This window comes from Juglans microcarpa x Juglans regia, chromosome 1D, assembly GCF_004785595.1.
Source record: "Juglans microcarpa x Juglans regia isolate MS1-56 chromosome 1D, Jm3101_v1.0, whole genome shotgun sequence".
In the NCBI taxonomy this organism is placed as follows: Eukaryota; Viridiplantae; Streptophyta; class Magnoliopsida; order Fagales; family Juglandaceae; genus Juglans; species Juglans microcarpa x Juglans regia.
In genome coordinates this window covers 8,842,215-8,864,952 of record NC_054594.1, presented here as the reverse complement: position 1 = coordinate 8,864,952, position 22,738 = coordinate 8,842,215, and the positions used below count along the sequence as shown (strand labels likewise).

The 22,738-nt window shown below is 35.2% G+C and overlaps 1 protein-coding gene across 1 annotated transcript; it reads left to right on the top strand.

Annotated features, from left to right (window-relative positions):
• Positions 1-8,345: 8,345 nt before the first annotated feature.
• Positions 8,346-21,481, top strand: LOC121234663 (CAAX prenyl protease 1 homolog). Its single transcript, XM_041130704.1, has 14 exons — positions 8,346-8,525; positions 10,229-10,376; positions 10,572-10,656; positions 10,736-10,831; positions 11,316-11,381; positions 11,588-11,686; positions 11,864-11,977; positions 12,077-12,187; positions 17,092-17,154; positions 17,986-18,078; positions 19,262-19,375; positions 20,295-20,366; positions 20,481-20,546; positions 21,097-21,481. The coding sequence occupies exons 1-14, from the start codon at positions 8,495-8,497 to the stop codon at positions 21,211-21,213; spliced, it is 1,275 nt and encodes a 424-aa protein (XP_040986638.1). The 5' UTR covers positions 8,346-8,494; the 3' UTR covers positions 21,214-21,481.
• The last annotated feature ends 1,257 nt before the right edge of the window (positions 21,482-22,738 follow it).

The following is a 22,738-nucleotide window of genomic DNA, read 5'->3' as shown; positions in this document are numbered from 1 at the left end:
TTGCATTTCTTAGGATTATGAGATTTTTTGTTTTAAATTTTAGATGATTTATGTGGTATTTTTTATGACTTTTAGCTGTGAAATTTAAGACAATGTGTTTTATTGCTATTAATTATTGTTCATTATTTAAAATGATCTTTATTTTAAATTAGTTTATTGTTGGATTTTATTAGTTTATTTTACTTAGTCACTGTTTTTAAATTAGTTTTATTTAAATTGCTGTTTTGAAGTCATTTTCGTTGGATCAGTTTCGAGACCCCAAGTTGAAAGATTGGATCTCATTTCTTTCCCTCACTTTTTTTTTTCATTTTTTCATTTTTCTCATCTTTTTCTTTTTCCTCATTTCTTTTTCTCCTTTCTTTTTTCCCTGCCTTTCTCTTCCCGCGCGCCACCTGTGAAGCCCCTCTATCTCCATTTTCGATTTGGGTGTTTTAGCCTCCAACCGCCGCCCACGGCCAACGACCACCACCACTAGCCTCACCAGCACTTCTAAGCCATTCCCTAGCCATCTCAAGTCTTCGTTTATCTCTATTCAAAAGTTGAATTTTTAAGACCCATGACCATAATCCAAAATACACTGTTACCTCCTTGATCATTCGAAAATTATATTTTAGCAATGTAAGTAGTTTTTCAAAGAATTTATTAAGATTTAAATATATTTTTGTACTAACAAATCTTCTACAATTTGGTTGGTTGTGCCGGACATTGAGTCTGAAGAGTATGAGGGTTGGTTGAATGTGAGGATAGGTTGTTTATTTAATTGAATTATGCTTGTGTGCATTTATGTTGTGTTTGGCATCATGACATTTATTGCATCATGTCATGCATGCTTATGTGTTATGAATGAAAACTGGATTTTCATGTGAGAGATGATTTTGGGTATGTTTGAAATGATTTGATTGAATGGTTTGAGAGAGGATAAAGAGACTATAGGGATGGTGGTAAGCAGAGACGGTGATAGAGTCTTGCCTATGATTATCGCATATGGTGCACGCGGTAAAGATGGTGGTAAGCAGGAATGGTGGTAGAGTCCCGCCTGTGATTCCAACCTATGGTGCATGCGGTAGGGATGGTGGTAAGTAAAGATGGTGGTAGAGTCATGCTTGTAATTCCCGTCTACAGTGCTCTGATAAGTACCCCTTGTATGGAAATGAACTATTAGGATGGTGGTAAGCAGGAATTGTGGTAAGCAGGGATGGTGGTAAGTATGGACGGTGCATGTGATAAGGATAGTGGTAGAGTCCCGCCTACAATTCTCACCTACAGTGTCCTATAAATAATTATGTCGGGCCATTTTTTGGGAAAAGTGTGGTTTATTTTTTAATGGTTACGAGCATCGTTTTCTGGAAAAATGGTTGGTTTATGATTGGGCCATTTTCTGAAAAAATATCGGATATTATTTATGGCGTGTTTTGGGTCAAATGAGATTTTTGGCATGCGTTGGAAAATAATCATTTTTGAAAAAAATGAGGTTTTGGGTGACATTTGTGTTTCGTCATGTGTATGAATATTTGTTGGTTGCATTAAAGCATTTATATCTCTTAGGTTGCTTGGTTGATTACTTGCTGAGACTCATAATTTCACGGTATTCGATATTCTGCGGTAACGTTTTATGATACTGTAGATTTTGATGCAGATGATGTTGATGTAGAGCCCGAGGATTCAGCTTCGCCGGAGAAGTGATTTGGAATCACTGGCTCATGTATTGGGATTTGTCTCCCACTTTTTGACTATGTATTTGGTTTTTATTCTATTTATATTGGATAACTATATAATTTTTTTAAAGACATTTTATTTTGAAAATTTGTATTTAAATTTCTGGTACTTAGTGGGCTAACTTTTAATTAACTGTTGCGACTTTTGTTGTGCACTTTTGGTATGTTGCACACACTTGAACACTTATCGTTGTGATGCATGACCCGTGTTGTCATCATCCCGACATCACGATTTCCGTACGTGGGAGTTGGGGCGTCACATTATGCTTGATATTAGAGAATGCCTTGGTTTTTGCTTGACCAACTATAAGAGGAAGTCCTAAGTACTTACCATATTGTTGGAAACTATGAATACCCCAAAAAGACTAGAGTTCCTCTTGCTATACATAGCTAACATTCCTGGTAAACACCATTGCAGTCTTCTCTGTATTGACCATTTGGCCTGAAGCCTTTTTATATTTCTCAAATAAATACCGAACTATCACATTCTCTTGTGGATTTTCTTTACAGAATAAAAAACTATTATCTGCAAAGAGGAGATGATTAACCTTTGGTGCCCTTGCATATTTTAACCCCAAAGATCTGCTTGGTAGCTTCAGCTTGTTGCAATAAGATTATCAACTCCTTCTGTACACAACAATAACAAGTACGGTGATAAGTAGTCTCCCTGTCTTAATCTTCTAGTAGGTATCATTGGGGCCTTTGGTTTTCCATTGATCAATGCTGAGAAAAAAAATTTCTTACACACATCATGACAAGTTCAATCCACTTTGCCTCAAAACCCATCCTATGCATAACTTATTCCAAGTAGTCGCACTCTATTCGATCATAGGTCTTACTCATGTCCAGCTTTAGATACACATAGCCAGTTTTTCCTACTCTTTTTTGCCTAAAAAATTGAATTATTTCATAGGCTACTAATATCAGTAATAAGCCTATCTAGTACAAAAGCACTTTCAAAGATAGATATTTCACAATGAAGTATATGTTTAAGTCTATTTGCCAACACCTTAAATAGTTTGTAAACCACGTTATAAAGACTTATAGGCCTAAATTCTATAATTCTTTCAAGCTTATCCTTTTTAGGGATCAAAGTAATGAAAGTGTGATTGAGTGAGTTAGGGAACATACTACAATTCAAAGCTTGTAACATGGTAAAGGGTACTAACTCACCAATTAGGGATGTGAGACTATTGGTCAGGACCGGAAAAACCGACCGAACTAGATCGTTTTTCCTGTCTGCACTGAGACCGACCAAATATATTTTTAAATATTTAAATATATATATAATATATTATTTTATATAGTAGTTGTATATAGGGCTGTAAAATAGTCGGTCCGGCCGACCGGTTCGGTCCGATCCGATCCAATAAGTGAGGGAATTTCCGTCTTTGGTCCGGTCCCGAGGTGGAGATTTCTCGAACCAGACCGGACCGACCAAAAAATATATATATATTATTTATATAATAATTGTACAATTAACAATATAAAATTTTAAATATGTTATTAATACTTGTTAGTATTCTATAAATTAACAATATTTTATATATATCTTCATCTAACCTATCACTATTAACAATATAAAATTTTAAATATGTTATTAACATTTGTTAATATTCTATGAATTAACTAATATATAATATCAATTAGTTAATTATATAGTAATTATATAAATTAATAATGTAATTTTTATTTAATTTATTATCATTGACCATATAAAATATTTTTTATTGAGTTTGTTACATAATTCACATTAATAAATCACTTAATTTAATTTAGTATTTTAAATAATTTTTTTTATTAATTGATTTTAAAAAAAATTAGGTCGGACCGAAACGAACTGATAAATACCGGTCCCGTCCCGTCCCTATGGGTATTCGGTTCGGTCTGGTCCGGTCCGGTCCAATGATGGATTCGGTCCATCGCCGGACCGGACCGGACCATTTGCACCTCTAGTTATATAAGTTAATTATGTAATTTTCATTTAATGGATCACTAGTGACCATATATACAATGAAACCATTTAATGTTCATTAACTATATATAAAATGTTAAAGAGATCACTTCATTTTAATTTTACTAATTTAATTAATTTTTTGTATTAATTTTTCTATTAAAAATAGAAAAAAAGAGGAAAAAAATGTCCATGGATTGAATCAAACTGAATGGTTCGACCGGACCGATAGCTAATGGCCTGGTCCGACAAAAATGATGGATTGAAATTTTCGGTCCATGACCCTCTCAGACCAGACCGATTACACCCCTATCATCAACTATGTGCTAGTACTTTTAAAAAAATATGGGCACCATGCCATCAGGTCCTGGTGTTTTAGTAGGATTCATCTGGTTCAAGGTTGTGCACACCTCTTCTTTAGTAAACATCTTAGTAAACTCACTATTCATGTCTTTAGATATTCTCCCCTTTAAACCTTCCAAGAAATCCAAATCCATTCTCTGAATTGATGTAGCAAACAAAGCTTGAAAGCAGTTCAGAATTACCTTATTCCTGCATTCCTCAACCTGCCACACCCCTTCTTCATCCTTTAGGCCTACAATCAAAATTTTCCTCCTTTTCTGTGAAGCCTTTGTGAAAATATTTTGTGTTTTGGTCCCTTGATTTTAACCACAAAGCATTTGATCGTTGTCTCCATAAGATTTCTTCTATTTCTAACCAACTTTGTAATTTATTTCTAGCTACTTGGTGTTCCACAATTCTCAAGCAAAGAGTCACTAGCTAGGAGTTGTAATATGGATTGTTGGATCTATTTATGCACTAATCCAAAAGTCTGCTTGTTCACACATCTGATTTCTAGTTGCACATAGAAATCTTATTGATCACGACACCCATATCTGCACAATTATAGCCCTCCCTCCAAGAGTTTGCTATTTCTTTCTCACAATCTTCAGTTTCCACCCACATGGCTTCATTTCTAAACAATCTCTTCCATTTTCTATTACAATTTCCACCATTTACATGCATAATAATAGGTACATGATCCGAATAAGCTGTTGTTCCATATACAACTTTTGCATTGGGAAACAGATTGCACTATCCATTACTTGCCAAAAATCTATCCAAACTTTCACTTATGTTGTTTTGCATCCCTCTTCTATTACACCAAGTATACTTAATACTCTCATATCGCATGTCATACAAAGCACATTTATCCACCATAGTTCTGAATTTCACCATTTGTCTTTCTGGTCTGGCTCTCCCTCCCATCTTCTCCTGTCTGCATAAGATCTCATTGAGATTTCCAAAAACTAGCCATACTTGATCATCCTCCTCTTTTAAAGATCGGATGAGCCTCCAAGTTTCATGCCTTCTTGTTGTATCTGGGTTTCCATAAATGCCTATTAATTGCCACTCCCTTTCCCCACTCCACACTTCTTTTACCCTAGCATCAATGTAATGTTTGGTAGAACTCTTAACAATTAACAGAATATTTTTTTCACATTAAAGCCAGACCCTCACTTCGACCCTTATTCTCTACTGCCAAGCAATACTCAAAAACCAAATTGAATTTTAAAGACTCCCTGATGAGCATCCCTCTAAAACTTCAAGAATCTAACCTGAAGAGATGGATGCTACCTTTTTGAAACGTGATCCAAGATTACGTCTACAAATATGAAAATCTCCTACTAACCTACAAGATGAGATCCGACATGCCTATCTTAAAGTTGATCTATATCAACTATGGGTGAAGAAAAAATCGATGAACCGATAAACCAGACCCAACCGGTGGGTTCAGTCTGGTTCTAAATCGGTTCAGTCCGGTATCAATCCACCTGTATGGCAAGTGGATGTGGACAGTTATAGGTGTAGGTACGCACAAGGTGCAGAGGTCAATTTAGCCACCCTACCTATCGTAACTGTCAAAATTTGAGAAATGTGTCACTTGCAAATTTTTTATAGTTGAAGGTGTGGTATTGGTAGTTTAGGATGAAGTGTAGAACACTTTGGTTACCAATATTTATCTCATTTTGGTTTGGTTACAGATTCATCTCATATAATTATTATAACTTTTTCAAATTTTCATACAAAATATAATAAATGATTCAACTTTTTTAAATTTTAAAACAAAAATAATATTTTATTTAAATTTCAATTTTTATCTTATCTATTTTCATCTCATTTGTGTTACCAAATAATTATAATTGGAGGGTGGAAAGTGTATTTTTCCATAAAAATGTTTGTATTCATAGTAGAATGTCTTAATATAATGACGACAATTTGATTTTTGCAACTGTGTTAATGTAAAAGTAATATATTGGCATCTAACAACAAGTTTAACCAAATCCTTATGTACTATAACCAATATGTATTTTATGTGCTATCAGTAAAATTTTATGTTCTAAAATATGCCTCAAAAGTTCCTAGAAAGAAAACGAACAAAAAAAAAAAAAAAAAAAAAAACAAAGATCATCAAAACCCAAACTTAAGTAGCTATTTATTAATTCACCTAAAGGCAAGCCAACTGTAATACATTTTGGGTTGCTGAGCAAATCCTTTTAACTTTAAAGGAACATCTCATACCATTTTAACCAAATCCTTATTTTGCCTACCATTTTAACTTCAAACACACAAAATTCTCATTCAAACACACAAATAACTCCACTAATCGATCCACAGCCACAAACAAATCAGTCCCATTGTGCATCTACCAACAATAAACAACATATTTGCACAAATTATTGATATAAAAAACAGCTTAGAGGGTACTATGGAATACCTGGTTTGACCTCTTTCTTAGACCCGTGGTATTTGTGGAATCAGTGAGGAAGTGTTTATGACAGTCGTTTTTAAGAGATAAATGATGGTTGTAGCACCTAAACGTGGTGGTCTCTCGGTGGGTTTTCCTGGCTTTCAGCATGTCCTATATGCAAGGAGCTTGGGGCAATGAAATGAGAGAAGACCAAGCAGCTGCAATCGTCGAGTGATGGGTAGAAGAACAGGGAAGATTCGCACGGCTAGCTCCACAAAGGTTTGGTGCAGAGTCTTCAATTCTTGGAGATATAATTTCGATGCCTCATTCGGAAGCCAACTCACGCGACGACACTGTTGTGTAGAAGAGGATGCACGCGAAAGGGCAACACGAGAGAAATGAGATCGAAATCTGAAAGAAATATGTGATCGAAAGGAGGGGGGTAGAGGAAGATTCGCACGAAAATATTGATCAGTGTAATGCAGAGAATGAGTGAAGACAAGAGAGAAGATTCTGCTGGTTGGTTTCACCATCAATGAATAGTTCTGAAATAAAGAAGAGAACAAGTGAGAATTGTGAGATGAAAACCAATAGTCTAAAAGTGAGTGTTTGTTTTCGCAAAATATCTGATCGTACGAAAACTTTCAGACGTTTTCAAAATCTTGAGTTTTATCCCCAAAAACAAACGAGGCCTTAATCTATGGAGTTGTAGTTTGTTTGGATGAAGTTTAGTTCCAAGTTGCATAAAAAATTGAAGACATGACTGTGAATTTGCTAGAAGCACGTCACACTAACGATTGAGTGAACAGTTCATCGTGTGATAAGGAAGTAATGATAGGATTATAGCTATTTTTATAATAATTTTTATTTTTTATTTTTACATGATTATAAGAATATATATTTTTAAGTCAATTCAATCACATGATCTCACAATCAACGTTTTAAAAGTATTTAAAAATTTATCTTTTTAATCATAATTGTGTTAAAGTTGTCTACAAGTCGTCACTTTATCATTTTTGTTGTCGGTGAAACTATAGAAAAGTTCTAGATTGGAGAGTTGTTAGACCGCAGAGATCGAATTGGTCGCTCACGAAGATAGCAACTTTGGTTTAATTTTGTGTCAAACTCGATTATGATTATAACTTCTATAGTAGATTTACGTCTTGTTTAGATACATAAATGATTTATTTCATCTTATTTTATCAATATAATTTTTTTAAATTTTTACATAAAATATAATAAATAATTTAACTTTTTCAAATCTTAAAAAAATAATAATATTAATTATAATAATATTTTATTCAATTTTAAACTTTCATTTAAAACTATATCATCTTATCTCACTATCCAAATAGAACCTTGGTGGTTGCTAAGCAATCAGAGTGCTTTTTCTTCTAAAAGAAATATTCAAAAGTTTTTTCTTTGTTACTAATTTTACTCATTGTTTTTACTATTATCTTAGATTTTGATTTTTATATGATCTTCATTTCAATACTTTGATCTGTTAAGTTCTTTAAATTCATCAAAATTGTTATAGAACACAATCACCCTCTCTAGATTTCACTCATTATTTAAATTGAACATTTTATAAATGTGTAATAAAACTTTTATCTTATTTCCATTTCTTCGTTATTTAATAAAAAAGGTCACAACTTCTTTCATCCAAACATGAGTCTTTTTGGGAAAGAATTTAAAAAATAATGCTACGTATAGTTATGGAATACGTAAATATCATGCAATTGTTTTAAAAAAAGTAGAATCTATTATTAAAAAATTAATTTCTTTTTATGTAGATCTCGTATTTATTTATTTTTTTAAAAATAATTATATTATACTTATGAACTCACGAGTGCAACTATTATTATTTTTCAGAAATTTTTTTTACCGTATAAAGTTATAAACTGGACTAATATTATTCTTTTGCCAAACATTGGTCCGTTTAGTTTAGGGTCAAAGTTCGGGTCGCCTTTTTTCGGATCCGACACTTCCCCGTTTCTATATCAACCCACGCGCTTCAGAAGAGGCAACTCTCTCTCTCTCTCTCAGACTCTGCAGCGTGAAAGTCAGAAAAAAATGGCGTTTCCGTACATGGAGGCCGTTGTTGGTACTCTCTCTCTCTCTCTCTGTCTAATGGGTTTTGCTGCTATGTCTTTTCTTTTCCGTAGTATATCGATTCGAGGAAATTTCCACCCCCTCCCGTTTCACACATTTTACAATGATTCGTTCAATTAGGGATTGATTATTGGTTTTCATTTTATTTAGTTGATTTTTGTGTGTTTTTTACCCGTGGTAGGTTCTCAGTAGCGTAAATTTCACTCTGTTTATTTCTTTCAGTCTTTTTATTTCTCTTCAATGTTCCTCTTATTATTTAACATTACCTTTCGAAGTTAATTTTTGGCATTAGTTGATATTTCAAATACTTGGTTGTCGTGGAATCTCTCCTTGAGCTTTTGGGTAGTGAGACAATGTTCGCTAAGATGGAAGCTTTTAGCTTATTGATGGGGCTAAATGAATAACTGTAACGCCCGGGGTGTTACAATAACTTTTTAGCTTATTGTACTCAATACGACCTCAAGGCGTACTGGGAGTAGGGGTGTCAAATAATGTTAACGGGTCGTGTTCGTGTCGTGTGAAGACATGTATATTATACTATATAGGTTAACCTTAACCCGATCCGTTAAGCTTATCGTGTCAAAATCTCAAACCCTAACACGACCCGTTAGCATAACGGGTCGTGTCGTGTCGCGTCAACCCGTTTTAACCCGTTTATGTAAATTGGTTGAACAGACCCAAAATTAACTTGTTTGATCTAGTTAAGTTTAACATAATTTTATATAAATTTTAAAATCTCAATATCTATAAAAAAAAATATAAAACTAACTACAAGTCCAAAATTACAATCCAAATAATAAAAATATTGAAATTAAAATTTCAACAATTTTATTTTTAGGTATAAGGGTATAATTGTAACTTTAACTTTCTTAACGGGTCATAACGGGTTGACCTGTTATCAACCCGTTAAGCAATCGTATCTTTACGGGTCAACCCGTTTTGATCCGAACCCGTTAAGGCTAAACCCTAACCCGCTTTTATCGTGTCGTGTTCGTGTTGGGTTAATAGGTCGTATCACATATTGCCACTCCTAATTGGGAGTGAGCTTTCCGTTATCGTTTAGTTGAATGGGTGGACAAGAGAATTCTGCAACACTGATAGCAAATTGCCCAAGATAACTAATCATTGGCGTCACCAGCTCAAAGTTAAATTTCTCTTTTAGTGTCTCACATGTTTTGGCTATTAATGAAATAGCTACTTATCGAACATATGCTTTAACTATTAATTATAGCTTTTCAAGACAGTTTAAGTGAAAGGTGTAAATATTTTTGTTTGCTGTGGTTCTATTATGGCATTTTACTTCCTAAAAGAAAATGATCAATGGCATTTGACTCAGACATTGAAAAGGCTTGCACATTTGTTGCAATTTCTTGTTATTATTTGATAAATTTGAGCAAAGAGAGTTGGTTAAAGATGATTGCTTTGTTTAGGTTTTTGAAGCTGCAGGTAGTATCTGTTAAGCGTTGTGAGTTCTGGAATGGATGTTTTTATGAGATCATATACATTTTTTCTTGTTACTTTTTTGTTCACCCACATTTTAATTTCATGGTATTTTTGTTATCTTATTGTTTGGAATTGATCTCCCCCCTTCCCTCTGCAATAATGGTTGATTCTTTTTGGTGTAGAATTTGCAACCCTGCCCTTTTCTTCATGATATATCTTTTCCAGGTTTCTTGATTTTATTGTATATTCCAGGTTTCATGATTTTAATGTATATCTTTGAAACTTATCTGGATCTACGGCAACATTCTGCCCTCAAACTGCCAACTCTCCCAAAAACTTTGGAGGGAGTGATCAGCCAAGAGAAATTTGAAAAGTCTCGAGATTATAGTCTTGATAAAAGGTTTGTTTTTCAGTTTCAATTGATACTTGCAATTGATGTATTGTGGAGTTCTACAAACAAGCTTCCATCCGACATGCTTTTAACATTAAATTATATAATTTTAATGATACTACTACTACTACTACTACTACTACTTTTACTTTTACTACTTACTTTTACTACTGCTATCTCCTGATGCAACATTTTTCGTTTCAGCCACTTCCATTTCTTTCATGAGTTTGTGACTATACTGATGGACTCTGCAATTTTGTTCTATGGAGTTTTGCCTTGGTTTTGGAAGGTGAGTTATTGGATGCTGTGTTATTTTACACCCCACTTGAAGTTTTATCATCCTTTTTGTCTTCTTGTTATGATTGCAGAAATCAGAAGAATTTGTGGTGCTAATTGGCCTCAATGCAGAGAATGAGATATTACACACCCTTGCATTTTTGGCTGGTGTTATGGTTTGGTCACAGGTGAATTTTCCTCCTCAATCTAAAAAACAAATTGATCTTTCAATGTTATTGTAGATGAGAAAATTCCACTTGTGTGTAGTGTATCTTCAAATGTGATGATACATTCAGCTCAATCAAGTGCCATCTGCTGCTGAGTGGATAGATATATTGCTTTGGATCTTACTTGTCTTGTGATTATGTTGCTGAAGATCTTAATAGTTTGCTCATGGACCTTGATTTGGAAGGGTTCATGAGATGTTGTTTATACGTGAGAGTCAGATGTTAGAAGGGGTGTGTATAGGTCTTGCGGGTTGTGAATATTTCCAGAAATTTCCTCTACATGCCATGTTTCCTTCTTTTTTATTTTTTCTGTTTTATTTAATGACTTGTGGTGGCCGATAGATATGAAGTTATGAACTTGTATGATTGCACCAACAAAGTTATGCATATCTACTATTTTGTGATCACTTAGCACTGACAGTTTCTTTTGGAATTGTTTATGCAGATCACTGATTTACCGTTTTCTCTGTACTCAACTTTTGTGATTGAGGCCCGCCATGGTTTCAATAAAGTTTGTATTCTTTCCATGTCCTCTTATCATGTTTATCTCTTGTTATTTCTTGGTTTCCTCATTTGGTTTTTTGGAATACTTCTGATTTTATTTCCTTTTTTTTTGGGAACTGGTACAAAACTTCTCTTCAATTTGTTTTCTTTTTTTTTCAGCCTTCTATCCCATTTCACTCTGCTTCTTGACACTATTTATCATCTGTTTTACAGCAAACATTATTGTTATTCTTTCGGGACTTATTTAAAGGAATTTGCCTTGCTGTTATACTTGGCCCACCTATCGTTTCTGCAATAATTATAATCGTACAGGTAAGATCATGCATCAATACCTAGTATTTATACTTTTTGGTCGCTGTTGACTAACATGGTTAAGTATTACTTCATCTAGAACTTAGAGTTCTTTACAACCTGACTTATCTGCCCTCTGTTCTGTATGTTATTGTGAAATTCCTTTCTCACAGTGGTGGTTTCATCTGGTGGATGCAGAAAGGAGGTCCTTACCTGGCAATCTATCTTTGGGGGTTTATGTTTGTTCTTTCAATCGTAATGATGACGCTCTACCCTATTCTAATAGCCCCACTATTTAATAAGTTCACCCCTGTGAGTATTCAAGAATTTTATCCTTGACCGAGTAAATCAAATCACTCGTTTATTATGTTTGATTTAATGGTCTTTTTTCTTGGTATGCTGCAAAAAAAGCTCCCAGAAGGTGAACTCAGGGAAAAAATCGAAAAGCTTGCTTCCTCCCTCAATTTTCCTTTGAAGAAGTTGTTCGTTGTTGATGGATCCACAAGGTCAAGCCATAGCAATGTGAGCTTCAAGTCTTGAACATTTTTGTTTTTTTTTTTTCAGTACTCTTGTACCTTGCACAAGTATATAATGGGCTATACAATGAAATAGTCACTAAGATTATTTTTGATAAGTAAACGATTATATTAGTAAGAACAGGCATAACCCAAGTACACAAGATGGTATACAAGAGGTAAAACCTATTTAAGAAGAAGAAATGGAAATAAGAAATTCATGAAAATCAAGGCCACTAAAGTCTACAGCTGTGGCCGATAGAAATAGAGTGCTAACAAAAAGTAATCTAGTTTCTTCTAATGACCGCTCCTTGTCTTCAAACGTCTGGTCATTTTGCTTTTTACATAGGCACCATTGGATACAGATAGGAACCATTTTCCACATGGCTGTGATTTGTGGAATACCTTGTAAATTTGTCCAGCTGGCCAAAGGCTCACCCACCGTGGCGGGCATAATCCAAGCTAGCTCTAACCTATTGAACACTTCATCCCATAATGCTCTAGCAACCTAACAATGTAGTAGAGGATGATCTACAATCTCATCACTTTTCTTACACATACAACACCAATCCACTATTATCACCTTGCGTTTTCGTAAGTTATCCATCGTCAAAATCTTACCTAGTGTGCTGTCCAAGCAAAAAATACCGCTTTGGGAGGCGCCTTATTTCGCCAAATCCTTCTCCATGGAAATTGATTATTCTGTGGTTGTCTGAGACTTATAGAAAGTATAAACCGAGAATGTACTCTTACCTACGGGTACCCACCACAACATGTCATTTCCTTGAGTTCTCGGTTTCATGGAGTATAGAATAGTGTTGTTAATACTGTACCGGCCGGTACGGCAAGTATTTGCTGTACTGGCCACTGGGCCGGTACAAGTACTATATGTATTTCATACCGGCCATACTGGCCTATATTTTGGCCGGTACCTGCAGATATTTTGGCCTCTATTTTTTTTTGCTTTTTTTTAAACTACAAGTTCATTTTTTGACCTTCAATTCAGACTAGGTTATTTATAATTTATATATATATGTATTTATATATAGACTATTATTTTGGAATATAATTTATATATATTTATATATATAATTTATTCATATATCGACTATCCCGAAACGGTACTGGTACCGAAATATTTCGTTCCAGTGATTTGACCGGTACAGTATTCAAAACATTGGTATAGAAGACTAAAAAGCTCCTAAAGTTGCCAACTTCCTATTCTTGGGCCCACTCTAATGAAAGTCACGTTCCATTGGACTAGGTCACCAGATATCTCCATACAATTAGTCACTGATGCTTCTTTCTCATATGCAATCCTGAAAACTGAAGGGAATGAGTCCTTAAGAGCGTTATCTCCACACCATAGGTCGCTCCAGAATTTAATCTAGAACCATCTCCTAAAACCAGTATAGTGTGCCGAGCAAAAACCTCCACCCTCTAATGTGCTTCCATATTCCCACTCCATATACCTCATGTACCTCCCTAGTGCTCCCCCTCCCCCCCCCCCCCCCCCCCCCCCCCCCTTTCTCTTCCCAAAACAAACCTCCATGTTTGAAATCAATCATCGACTTCCATAAGGCTTCCGATTATGTATTATATTACCACAACCATTTTCCAAGTAAGGTCTGATTGAAAATTCTCATATTTCTAATTCCCAACCCATAAGAGATTGGGGAGCATACCTTATCCCACTTCACCAAATGAAATTTGAAGTCGTCCCCCAAACCACTCCAAAGGAAAGCACGATAAAGTTTCTTGATACGGGTTGCTACACTTGCTGGAATTGGAAATACAAAGAAAAAATACGTTGGTAAATTAGACAATGCTTTTGATTAAGGTAATCCTACCACTTTCGGCAAGTACAATCTCTTCCTATCAATATGCCTTCAATCTTCTCAATCATTGTATCCCAAATTGATTTAGCTATTGAGGCTGCCTCCAAGAGAAGACCAAGGTAATTCATGGGAAGAGAGGAGACCTTACATCTAAGGTTATTAGCCAGTTGCCGGATGTTGTGAACATTACCCACTAGCACCAATTCTGATTTGTTGAAATTTACTTTCAAACTTGATGTCGCTTCAATGCAAAGTAGAAGTGCCTTCAATGCCTAAGTGGGGACAAAGGGTCCCCTTGTCTTAGACCTCAAGAGCTATTAAAGAAACCAACTGGATGTCATTCCCCAAGATTGAAAACTTCATCTTTGAGATGCACCATCTGATCCATGAGCACCATCTGATCCATGAGCACCATCTCTCCCCAAAACCACATCTTCCATGCAAGTAAAGTAGGAACTCTCAGTTGACATGATCATATGCCTTCTCCATATCCAACTTACATAGGATCCCCAGATTGCCAAATTTTAGCCTACTTTCTAGGCATTCATTGGTTATGAGAATTGAGTCCAGAATTTCCATACCCTTTACAAATGCATTTTGGGATTTTGTAATGATCCTCCCCAGAACCTCCCCTAGGCGATTTGCAAGTACCTTGGAAATGATCTTATACATCTCATTCACAAGACTAATGGGTTGATAAACCTTCACCTCCGATGCCCCAATCTTCTTGGGAATAAGTGCGATAAAAGTGATATTAAGACTTTTCTCAAATTTTCCAACTGAAAAGAATTTCTGGAACACCTTCATTAAATCGTTCTTCACCACATCCCAACATGATTGAAAGAATCCCATAGAAAAACCATCTGGATCAGGTGCTTTATCTTTGACCATTCTCCTTACCACACTGTGAACCTCATCTCCCCAAAGGGCCTCTCCAACCAAGAAATGTGCTACATGTCAATGGACTCAAAAGGCTAGTCCATCGAGCTTTGGCCGCCACTCCGCTTGTTCAGGGAGCAAGTGTTCAAAAAAACCAGCAACATACTCTCGAATCACAGGAGCCTCCATACAATCCCCAACATCTATATTCAACATTCAATAGTATTAGTTCTCCTACGAGAGTTGGCCACTCTGTGAAAGAACTTTGTACTTCGGTCTCCTTCTTTCAACCACAATGCTCTTGATTTTTGATGCCAAGAGATCTCCTCCAATAAAATAACCCTCTCTAATTTTGAAGCTAACTCAGACTTCTGAGATAATTAATCCAAGGAAAGAACTCGACGCTCCTGTATCCTCTCCACCTCTTGTAACTCCTCCAACATAGACTTCTTTTGGTCACCTATATCACCAAATGATTGAGCATTCCACAGCTTTAAATCTGTTTTTAAAGCTTTCAATTTACTTGCAAAAATGAAGCTAGGGGTGGCATGAATCTTATATGAAGACCACCATTGCCTAACCCTTTCCACAAAATCTTCAGTTTTCAGCCACATATTTTCGAACTTAAAATACCGACGCCCTCCTTGGATACCACTGCAATCCAGCAATTTAAGACTTAAAAATATTCATCAAGGAGCATAAAAGAAAAAAGAAAAAGTCACTAGTACACCCAAATAAAAATAACTCCAATATCACCTTCTTCCTAATTGTTATTACTACTCTCAGTTATTTAAATTGACTGTGGGTTATAGAAGCAAATGGACTTCGGTTAATTTGACAAGTGATAAGAAAATTTTATTGACAAGTAAATAGGCATAGCTCAAGTGCTCAAGAAGTATACGAAAGAAAATACCTAAATACAAGCTAGGAACTAGATTAGGCTAAAAGCAAATCATGAAGATTATCTCCATTCAAAACAAGAGCCTTTGCCCAAAATACACAAAGTACTAAAGAAAAACTCTCTAAGTTCTCCCATCGAGCGTTCTCTATCTTCAAAGCCCCGCCATTTCTTTTCAACCATAAACACCACATCAAACATAAAGGGGTCGTCCTCCAAATGGCTACAATATGATGATTCCCCTTGAAACCTTGCCAACAAGCTAAGAGATCCACCCCTTGCTTAGGCATCACCCAAGCAATACCCATCCTACCAAAAATCTCATCCCAAAATGTCTTAGCCACCTCACAATGAAGAAATAAATGGTCAATAGATTCACCATCATTCTTACACATGAAGCACCAATCCACAACAAATAATCCACGCTTTCTCAAATTATATGTGGTCAAATTTTTTCCAAGGGATGCCAACCAGTAGAAAAATGCAAAACCTTACTAGGCACCTCAGATGTCCAAAGGCACTTCAAGGGAATTTATTAAACAGTGACAAGTCAATGCCTTATAGAAGGAGCTAACCGACAATCTTGAATTTCTATGAATCAAACCTTATTTTGATAGGGTTGCATTTGGCAAGAACACAATTACTTTCAATGATTGTGAGGGAACAATGTCTGAATTAAAAGCCACAATATTCAATAGTCTTTATGCTTAGATAGCTACTCACAACAACGTCCAATTTTCCTGCTGGTTAGACTTTAAGGAATTGATGATCATCTTTACTTCTTATAGTTGGGTCTAAAATTTTGTATACTTCTGGTCTATTTGAGTCACACACCTCTCTGCTTTTAATAAAATTTGCAGCATTAAAAAAATTGATGGGGGCCAAACTGAGTAAATGAAAAATATTAAGCAAAAAGAATTTCAACACCAAGGTGGCTCCATCACTTCTTTTTATGAATAGAAGTGTAATCTGTACTGTAGAGAGAGTCATCACTTTTATTAGCAAAATGGGGAGTCATAGGACCTTTTACCCTATGGAATTGCTAGTTTGTGGGTGAGGTGGGACTGGATCTCCTGAAATCCAAAGCGAGGACATAGGTATTTGCAGAGTTTTGCGAGAAAGTTGCCGACATATGTATGGCACTCATGTAACACTTATTATCTTGCTTGCTTTTACAATATACTGCTAATGCTTTAAATTGTGATTTCTGCCTTCCTCTTGTTGTTTCTCATGCTGTACTTTGACACGTTAGATTACCTTGCTGTCAACTGATTCATCTTATTATACATAATGCAGGCCTATATGTATGGATTCTTCAAGAACAAGCGAATTGTCCTTTATGACACATTGATCCAGCAGGTGTTCAATAGAACTGTGCTATCCTTTTCCTTTTTATGTCTTGAATTGTTTGATTTCTTCTCATTATAACTTGGGATAATTCATGGAATGTTTGCACTTTGAATGTGTACAAAGTGCTAAAAGAATTTATTGCTTCTTCAGTGTGTTCATGCAGATTATTTACTAAGTTTCTGCATTTTAAGCAGATGGAACCTTGCTTCTATAGCTGTTATTTAGATATGAAATATATGCCCATGATTTGTGCTTGAACAGTGACTGTTCCTGTGCTTTTGTGATAATCTTACATTTGAAATTTGTTCGGTGGTTGTTTTTCTAATATTGTCATCCTTTCACAACCATAGCTTTTGTCCTGGTGAAATAAAGCACTCTTACCTGTGCTCACAAATGTACCGTGGGTCTTTATATTCACTCAGTGTTTTTGTACTTTTACAATGAGTAGTTGGCGACCATGGAATTCTTTTTTCAGCTCGTTTGAATTAATAAAATATATTAGATTATGATGTTACTAGATTTTGCCATTCACAAAAGTGTCAAGTAAGCACCTATTTGTGATCATCTACTTGATGTCACATACGCACATGCACATGTACACTATTCAACGAATTTAGCAAGGAACTAATGGCCTAACCCACTAAACCTCTTTCCTGTATAGTAGGGGAAAAAGGAAATCACACCCCAGCTGTTTCTCAACTATAAACTTCATGGCCCCAAAGAGATGAATGGTGTCCTAAATAAAACTTTGTGCTTGTAGTGTGTGTTCCATTCTAGTAACTATTGTGGATGTTACATGGTTATGGCAAGGTTACAATATATGTTTTTTGTTTTTGGCAGTGCAAGAATAATGAGGAAATTGTTGCTGTTATTGCTCATGAGTTGGGGCATTGGAAACTTAATCATACAATGTACTCATTCATTGCTGTGCAGGTATGCTGTTATTTTCTTTTACTAAGGAAACTCTCATGATTATGTTTTGTTGCTAGTCCACTGCATTCTGTAATGCACTGCTTGACATATGACATATTTGATCATGGCATCAGGTAGTGCATGACTATTGAACTATCCATAAGCACATCACTTAGGCTTTGTTTGAAACTTGGATTGAACTGAGATCAAATATAATCTAATTTTAAGCTGAGTCGAACATCCAACCACCGACTCTCAAATCATTAAACTTATCTTAACTCAAAACCTTTTTACACGCAGGACCCACAACCTTTTTCAACTCAACACCTCTTTAAACGCGGGACCCACAACCTTTTTCAACTTCCCATAAGTACATCTAAACTCATCTTAACGTTTAAATACATCTAAACTCATCTTAGGTGGGCCCCACAAAATTCACTCCACCATCTCAACTCACTACTATTCATAAAGAACTCAACTCAGCTCAACATCCAAATGGGGCCTTAATAGGAAGAAAGAAATTGTGGCCATCAACCATTAAACATATGCAAAAGGCTTCACCTGAAATTTTTCTCTAGAAGCTCCTAGAAACATGTGTCCTAGTTCTTGGCCTTGATTTCTTTTGTTTGTTAGGTTTAGTCTTGTATTATCATTTTTTTTGCCCCTTAACATGAAGGGTACCCAATTACATGATATTTAGTACTGTTTCTTGAGCTCATTTAGACATCCAATTGTCAGAGTTTAACGAGTCCTTTATTTCTTCATTCTAAAATATCACCTCAAATAACATGTTTTAAGTCGTGTTTGATATTAAGACGCATATCCATTTTTATGTCTTTTACTTTACCTTTAGTCTTTTACCCAAAGTATAAGCTTTTTGCATTGCTTGAAATGTTTTGCATCATGGAAGATAAACACTTCTGCTGCTTCCTCTCTACACCAAGATTTTAAAGTTATTACTGCAGTTTATTAGTCACTTGTAATCTCTTTCCAACTTTGGGTTTTTGTTGTATCATACACTATGTTCCAATACATGTATGTATGTATTTAGAGGTTATTCTATGTTCCTACACGTGTGCCCCCGTGCATATACACATATATCTGATATGATAAGTTAAGCTTTCCAATCCAGATTTCTGCTTCTGACTTAGGTGGTTTATCTCACGATTTTTGCTTGCTCTGTTCTTCTTGTACTCTAATCCAGATTCTCACACTTCTGCAATTTGGAGGATATACTCTTGTGAGAAACTCCAGCGATCTGTTTCGAAGTTTTGGGTTTGATACACAGCCTGTGCTAATTGGTCTCATCTTATTTCAGGTATTGATATACAAAACAAATAGAAATCAAGGGGTGGCATGTGCCATTTGTGTTTGCAATATTTGTGTAGTATACTTAAGAAGCGGTTGTTGCCACTGCCCTTCTCTTCCTCTAACATGTTGATTTAGGGCATCAGATTTACCACTACAATATTTATATGAATTTTGTACATATTTGTTATTACTGCACTTTTATGTTTGTAGAATGTTTGATGCTTCACCTTGATGTTTATAGGATAGCAAGTAATTGATGGTCTGTACTTATGTTCTCCTTCTAGTATTATTATGGAACTTAATTCATTATTTTACTAATAAAAAAAATTAGGGAACTTAAATTTAAATTCTACTTTCATTATTATTAAGTACTACTAATAATAATAATAAATTATTGTTATGGAAGTAACTACTAAAGATGGTGAGCTGAATTCTTGTTTTCATTTAATTGCAGGATTTTGTTAATTATACTCAAGTTCTTTCCTAGTGTGTTCTAGTCTTTATCATGGTTGTTTTAAAAGGTTTACATCATCTTTTTAGTCTTTCAATCTCATTCTGTTAACATTGGAAGTAGCATTTACATTGTTTTTGTAGTTGATTTGCTAAGCTGGCTCGAAGCAATAACTGATCCACTGAGCTTATTTATTAAAAGTTTGTAATCGCTGTATATTAATTAGAATATTGCCTGCCCTTGAACAAGTTCTCAATGGTAGTTTTGGAGTAATAAATTCTTTCATCACAGGAAGCTCATGCTGTTTGGGTAGCCTTGGACTCATTTAATTATTAATGAAATTGAGATTCAAATATTTTTGGGGAAGAAAAGCAGTGATGTTCTTCTATTTTACAATGAAATTGAGATTCTAATATTTCGGAGGAAGAAAATCAGTAACACGATTGTATTTTTTACTGGGTTTTGTTGTTTGCAGCATACTGTAATACCTCTCCAGCACCTAGTAAGCTTTGCTCTCAATCTTGTGAGCCGATCTTTTGAGTTTCAGGTAATCTATCTGTGTGGTTCTTCACTAGCTTTGCAATGTGGGCTATTTCTTTGTTGTCGACTTATTCTTTCTCTTGGGAGATTACTCCTACTTAATCTGTTTCATTCTGTCTAGGCTGATGCCTTTGCTAAGAAACTTGGTTATGCCTCTCCACTTCGATCTGGTCTCGTGAAATTGCAGGTGACTTGTCTATGGTTTCCCTCCCTCGTTTTTTTCGTCTATCCTATTTTCTTCTTGTTGCTCTGAAGTGGGAACCTAACCTTATGATGATGAATTTTCACTTTCAAAAGTTAATTTACCAACTATGGATTCCAAATCAGGATTTAGTTTTTTCTAATGTTGATTTCTTCTATTATTGTTTTTTTTCTTCTATTCTATTTCTCATCATGTCTATTATTTTCAGCAATAGATTCTGTGTTTCTGTTCAGTGCTGGGTGGCTCAGATAATATAGATAGATTTTCAGATTATTGATCTGGATGCCTGGACAGATTAAGGGATTATGTGAATTGCACAGCCAATGGAAAATAACTAGAACTCCTGTCATCTTGTTTATATTAGGTCTTTGTAATATTATTATTTTTTCCTGCAAACCGGGGCGATATCAGATATTTGATTAGGCCATGTCCAGTCCAAGGATTCTGTCAATCAATTTAGTTCTTTTGATACTAATACCTTGTCATCCGTTGCCATCCATAACTGAGTACTAACTGGAAAAGATGTGTATTTCAGGAAGAAAATTTGTCATCTATGAATACCGATCCTTGGTACTCAGCTTATCACTATTCACATCCTCCTCTTGTCGAAAGATTGGCTGCACTCGATACACCGGATAAGAAAGCAGACTGACACCAGCAACCTGCGGATCACAAATACAGTACGTTTACCTGTATGAGTTCTTGTAGGCTTGGATACTTGTACTTCCTTTGGGACAACGGTGGTTTGTGAGTGGAGTTTTACTGGCTGCACCCTACCCTTGATATGCCATGGTTTTAGAGAACAAATGAATGAAGTGCTGCAGCATGCCATTTCACTTAATGCAAGTATTTGTAGGTTGCTTTAAGAAACGTGCTGCCACAGAATCGAGAGAATGAAAAATTTTTAGGGTACAAGAGTATCTATCTATAGAGATCTTTTGTTATTTTTCGTTTTTGTTTTCCAAATGCTAGTTTTCCTTTTCGCGAGTTCATAGTTCTATTTCTGAAGTAGTATTCCATAAGAATAGTTATATTTTGAAGTTCCTCCCTTCCCCTCCTCTCACGCTTGTGCAAAATCCTGTTGCCATCATCCACGTGCTGCTCTTACTTGTATTCCCCATTCCCCCCTCTTCCTCCTCTTCCCTCTCCTCGCAGTCGCAACCTCCAACAACTCCATCCACCTCTACCTCCCCAAAACTCCTCTCGCCCATTTTCAGTCACCTTGTCTTTTTTTGTCTAGTATTATTACGCGTTCCCTATTTTTGTGCTATTATTTTGTCTACAAGGTAATATATTGGATTTTTTTTTCTTTGATTTTAAACTCATCTATTACTACCAAACAAAAATGAGTGCTAGAAACTGATGCATTATTGCTAGAACCCCAAAAAAGTTGTAAGAATAAAGAGTTATGATCTTCTGCTTAGGTCTATTAAGCCCTCTTTTGTTTTTGCAGATGAGATGAGATGAGATGAGTTGAGATAAAAGTTGAAAGTTAAATAAAATATTGTTAGAATATATATTTTTAATATTATTTTTGTTTTGAAATTTGAAAAAGTTGAATTGTTTATTATATTTTGTATGAAAATTTGGGAAAGTTATAATAATAAGATGAGATAAGAAGTTTTGTGAAAGTGAACGGGGCCTAATAATCTCAATGCACAAGCAAGCCATTCTTTTGTCCGAACTCCCAATAATATGTTTGACAAAGAATAAAGAAGAGAATTATTAAGATATTGTCATGCTGCTTGTAAGCATAACATGATCAGCACAATATTAGTGTTGCGGTAGATATCTTGATATGCATGTTATCTCAATTATAAAATGATTGGCTTTACTACCTGTCACATCCTGATATTCTGAAATCATGAGTATTATACCTTATTATATTGCAAATGGTATTTTTCATTAAGATAATTATTAGCAATAATAAATTCCAGGTTGGTTGCCCAAACCTCCAAGAAAGCCTAATTGTGATAAAACAAAACAACAAAAATCTTCTTCCAATTCCCATAATTATAATGGTATCCACCCATTTTTTGGTATGCTTTACACCATTGGTGTTACTTTCTTCAGCCAAAAACCTCATGCTGCCTTATCCACGCTCTCTGATATTCTGAAACACGACTGTGATGTTTGGACGTTAAGAGTTTGAAAGTTTTTGATGAATTTTGATGGAA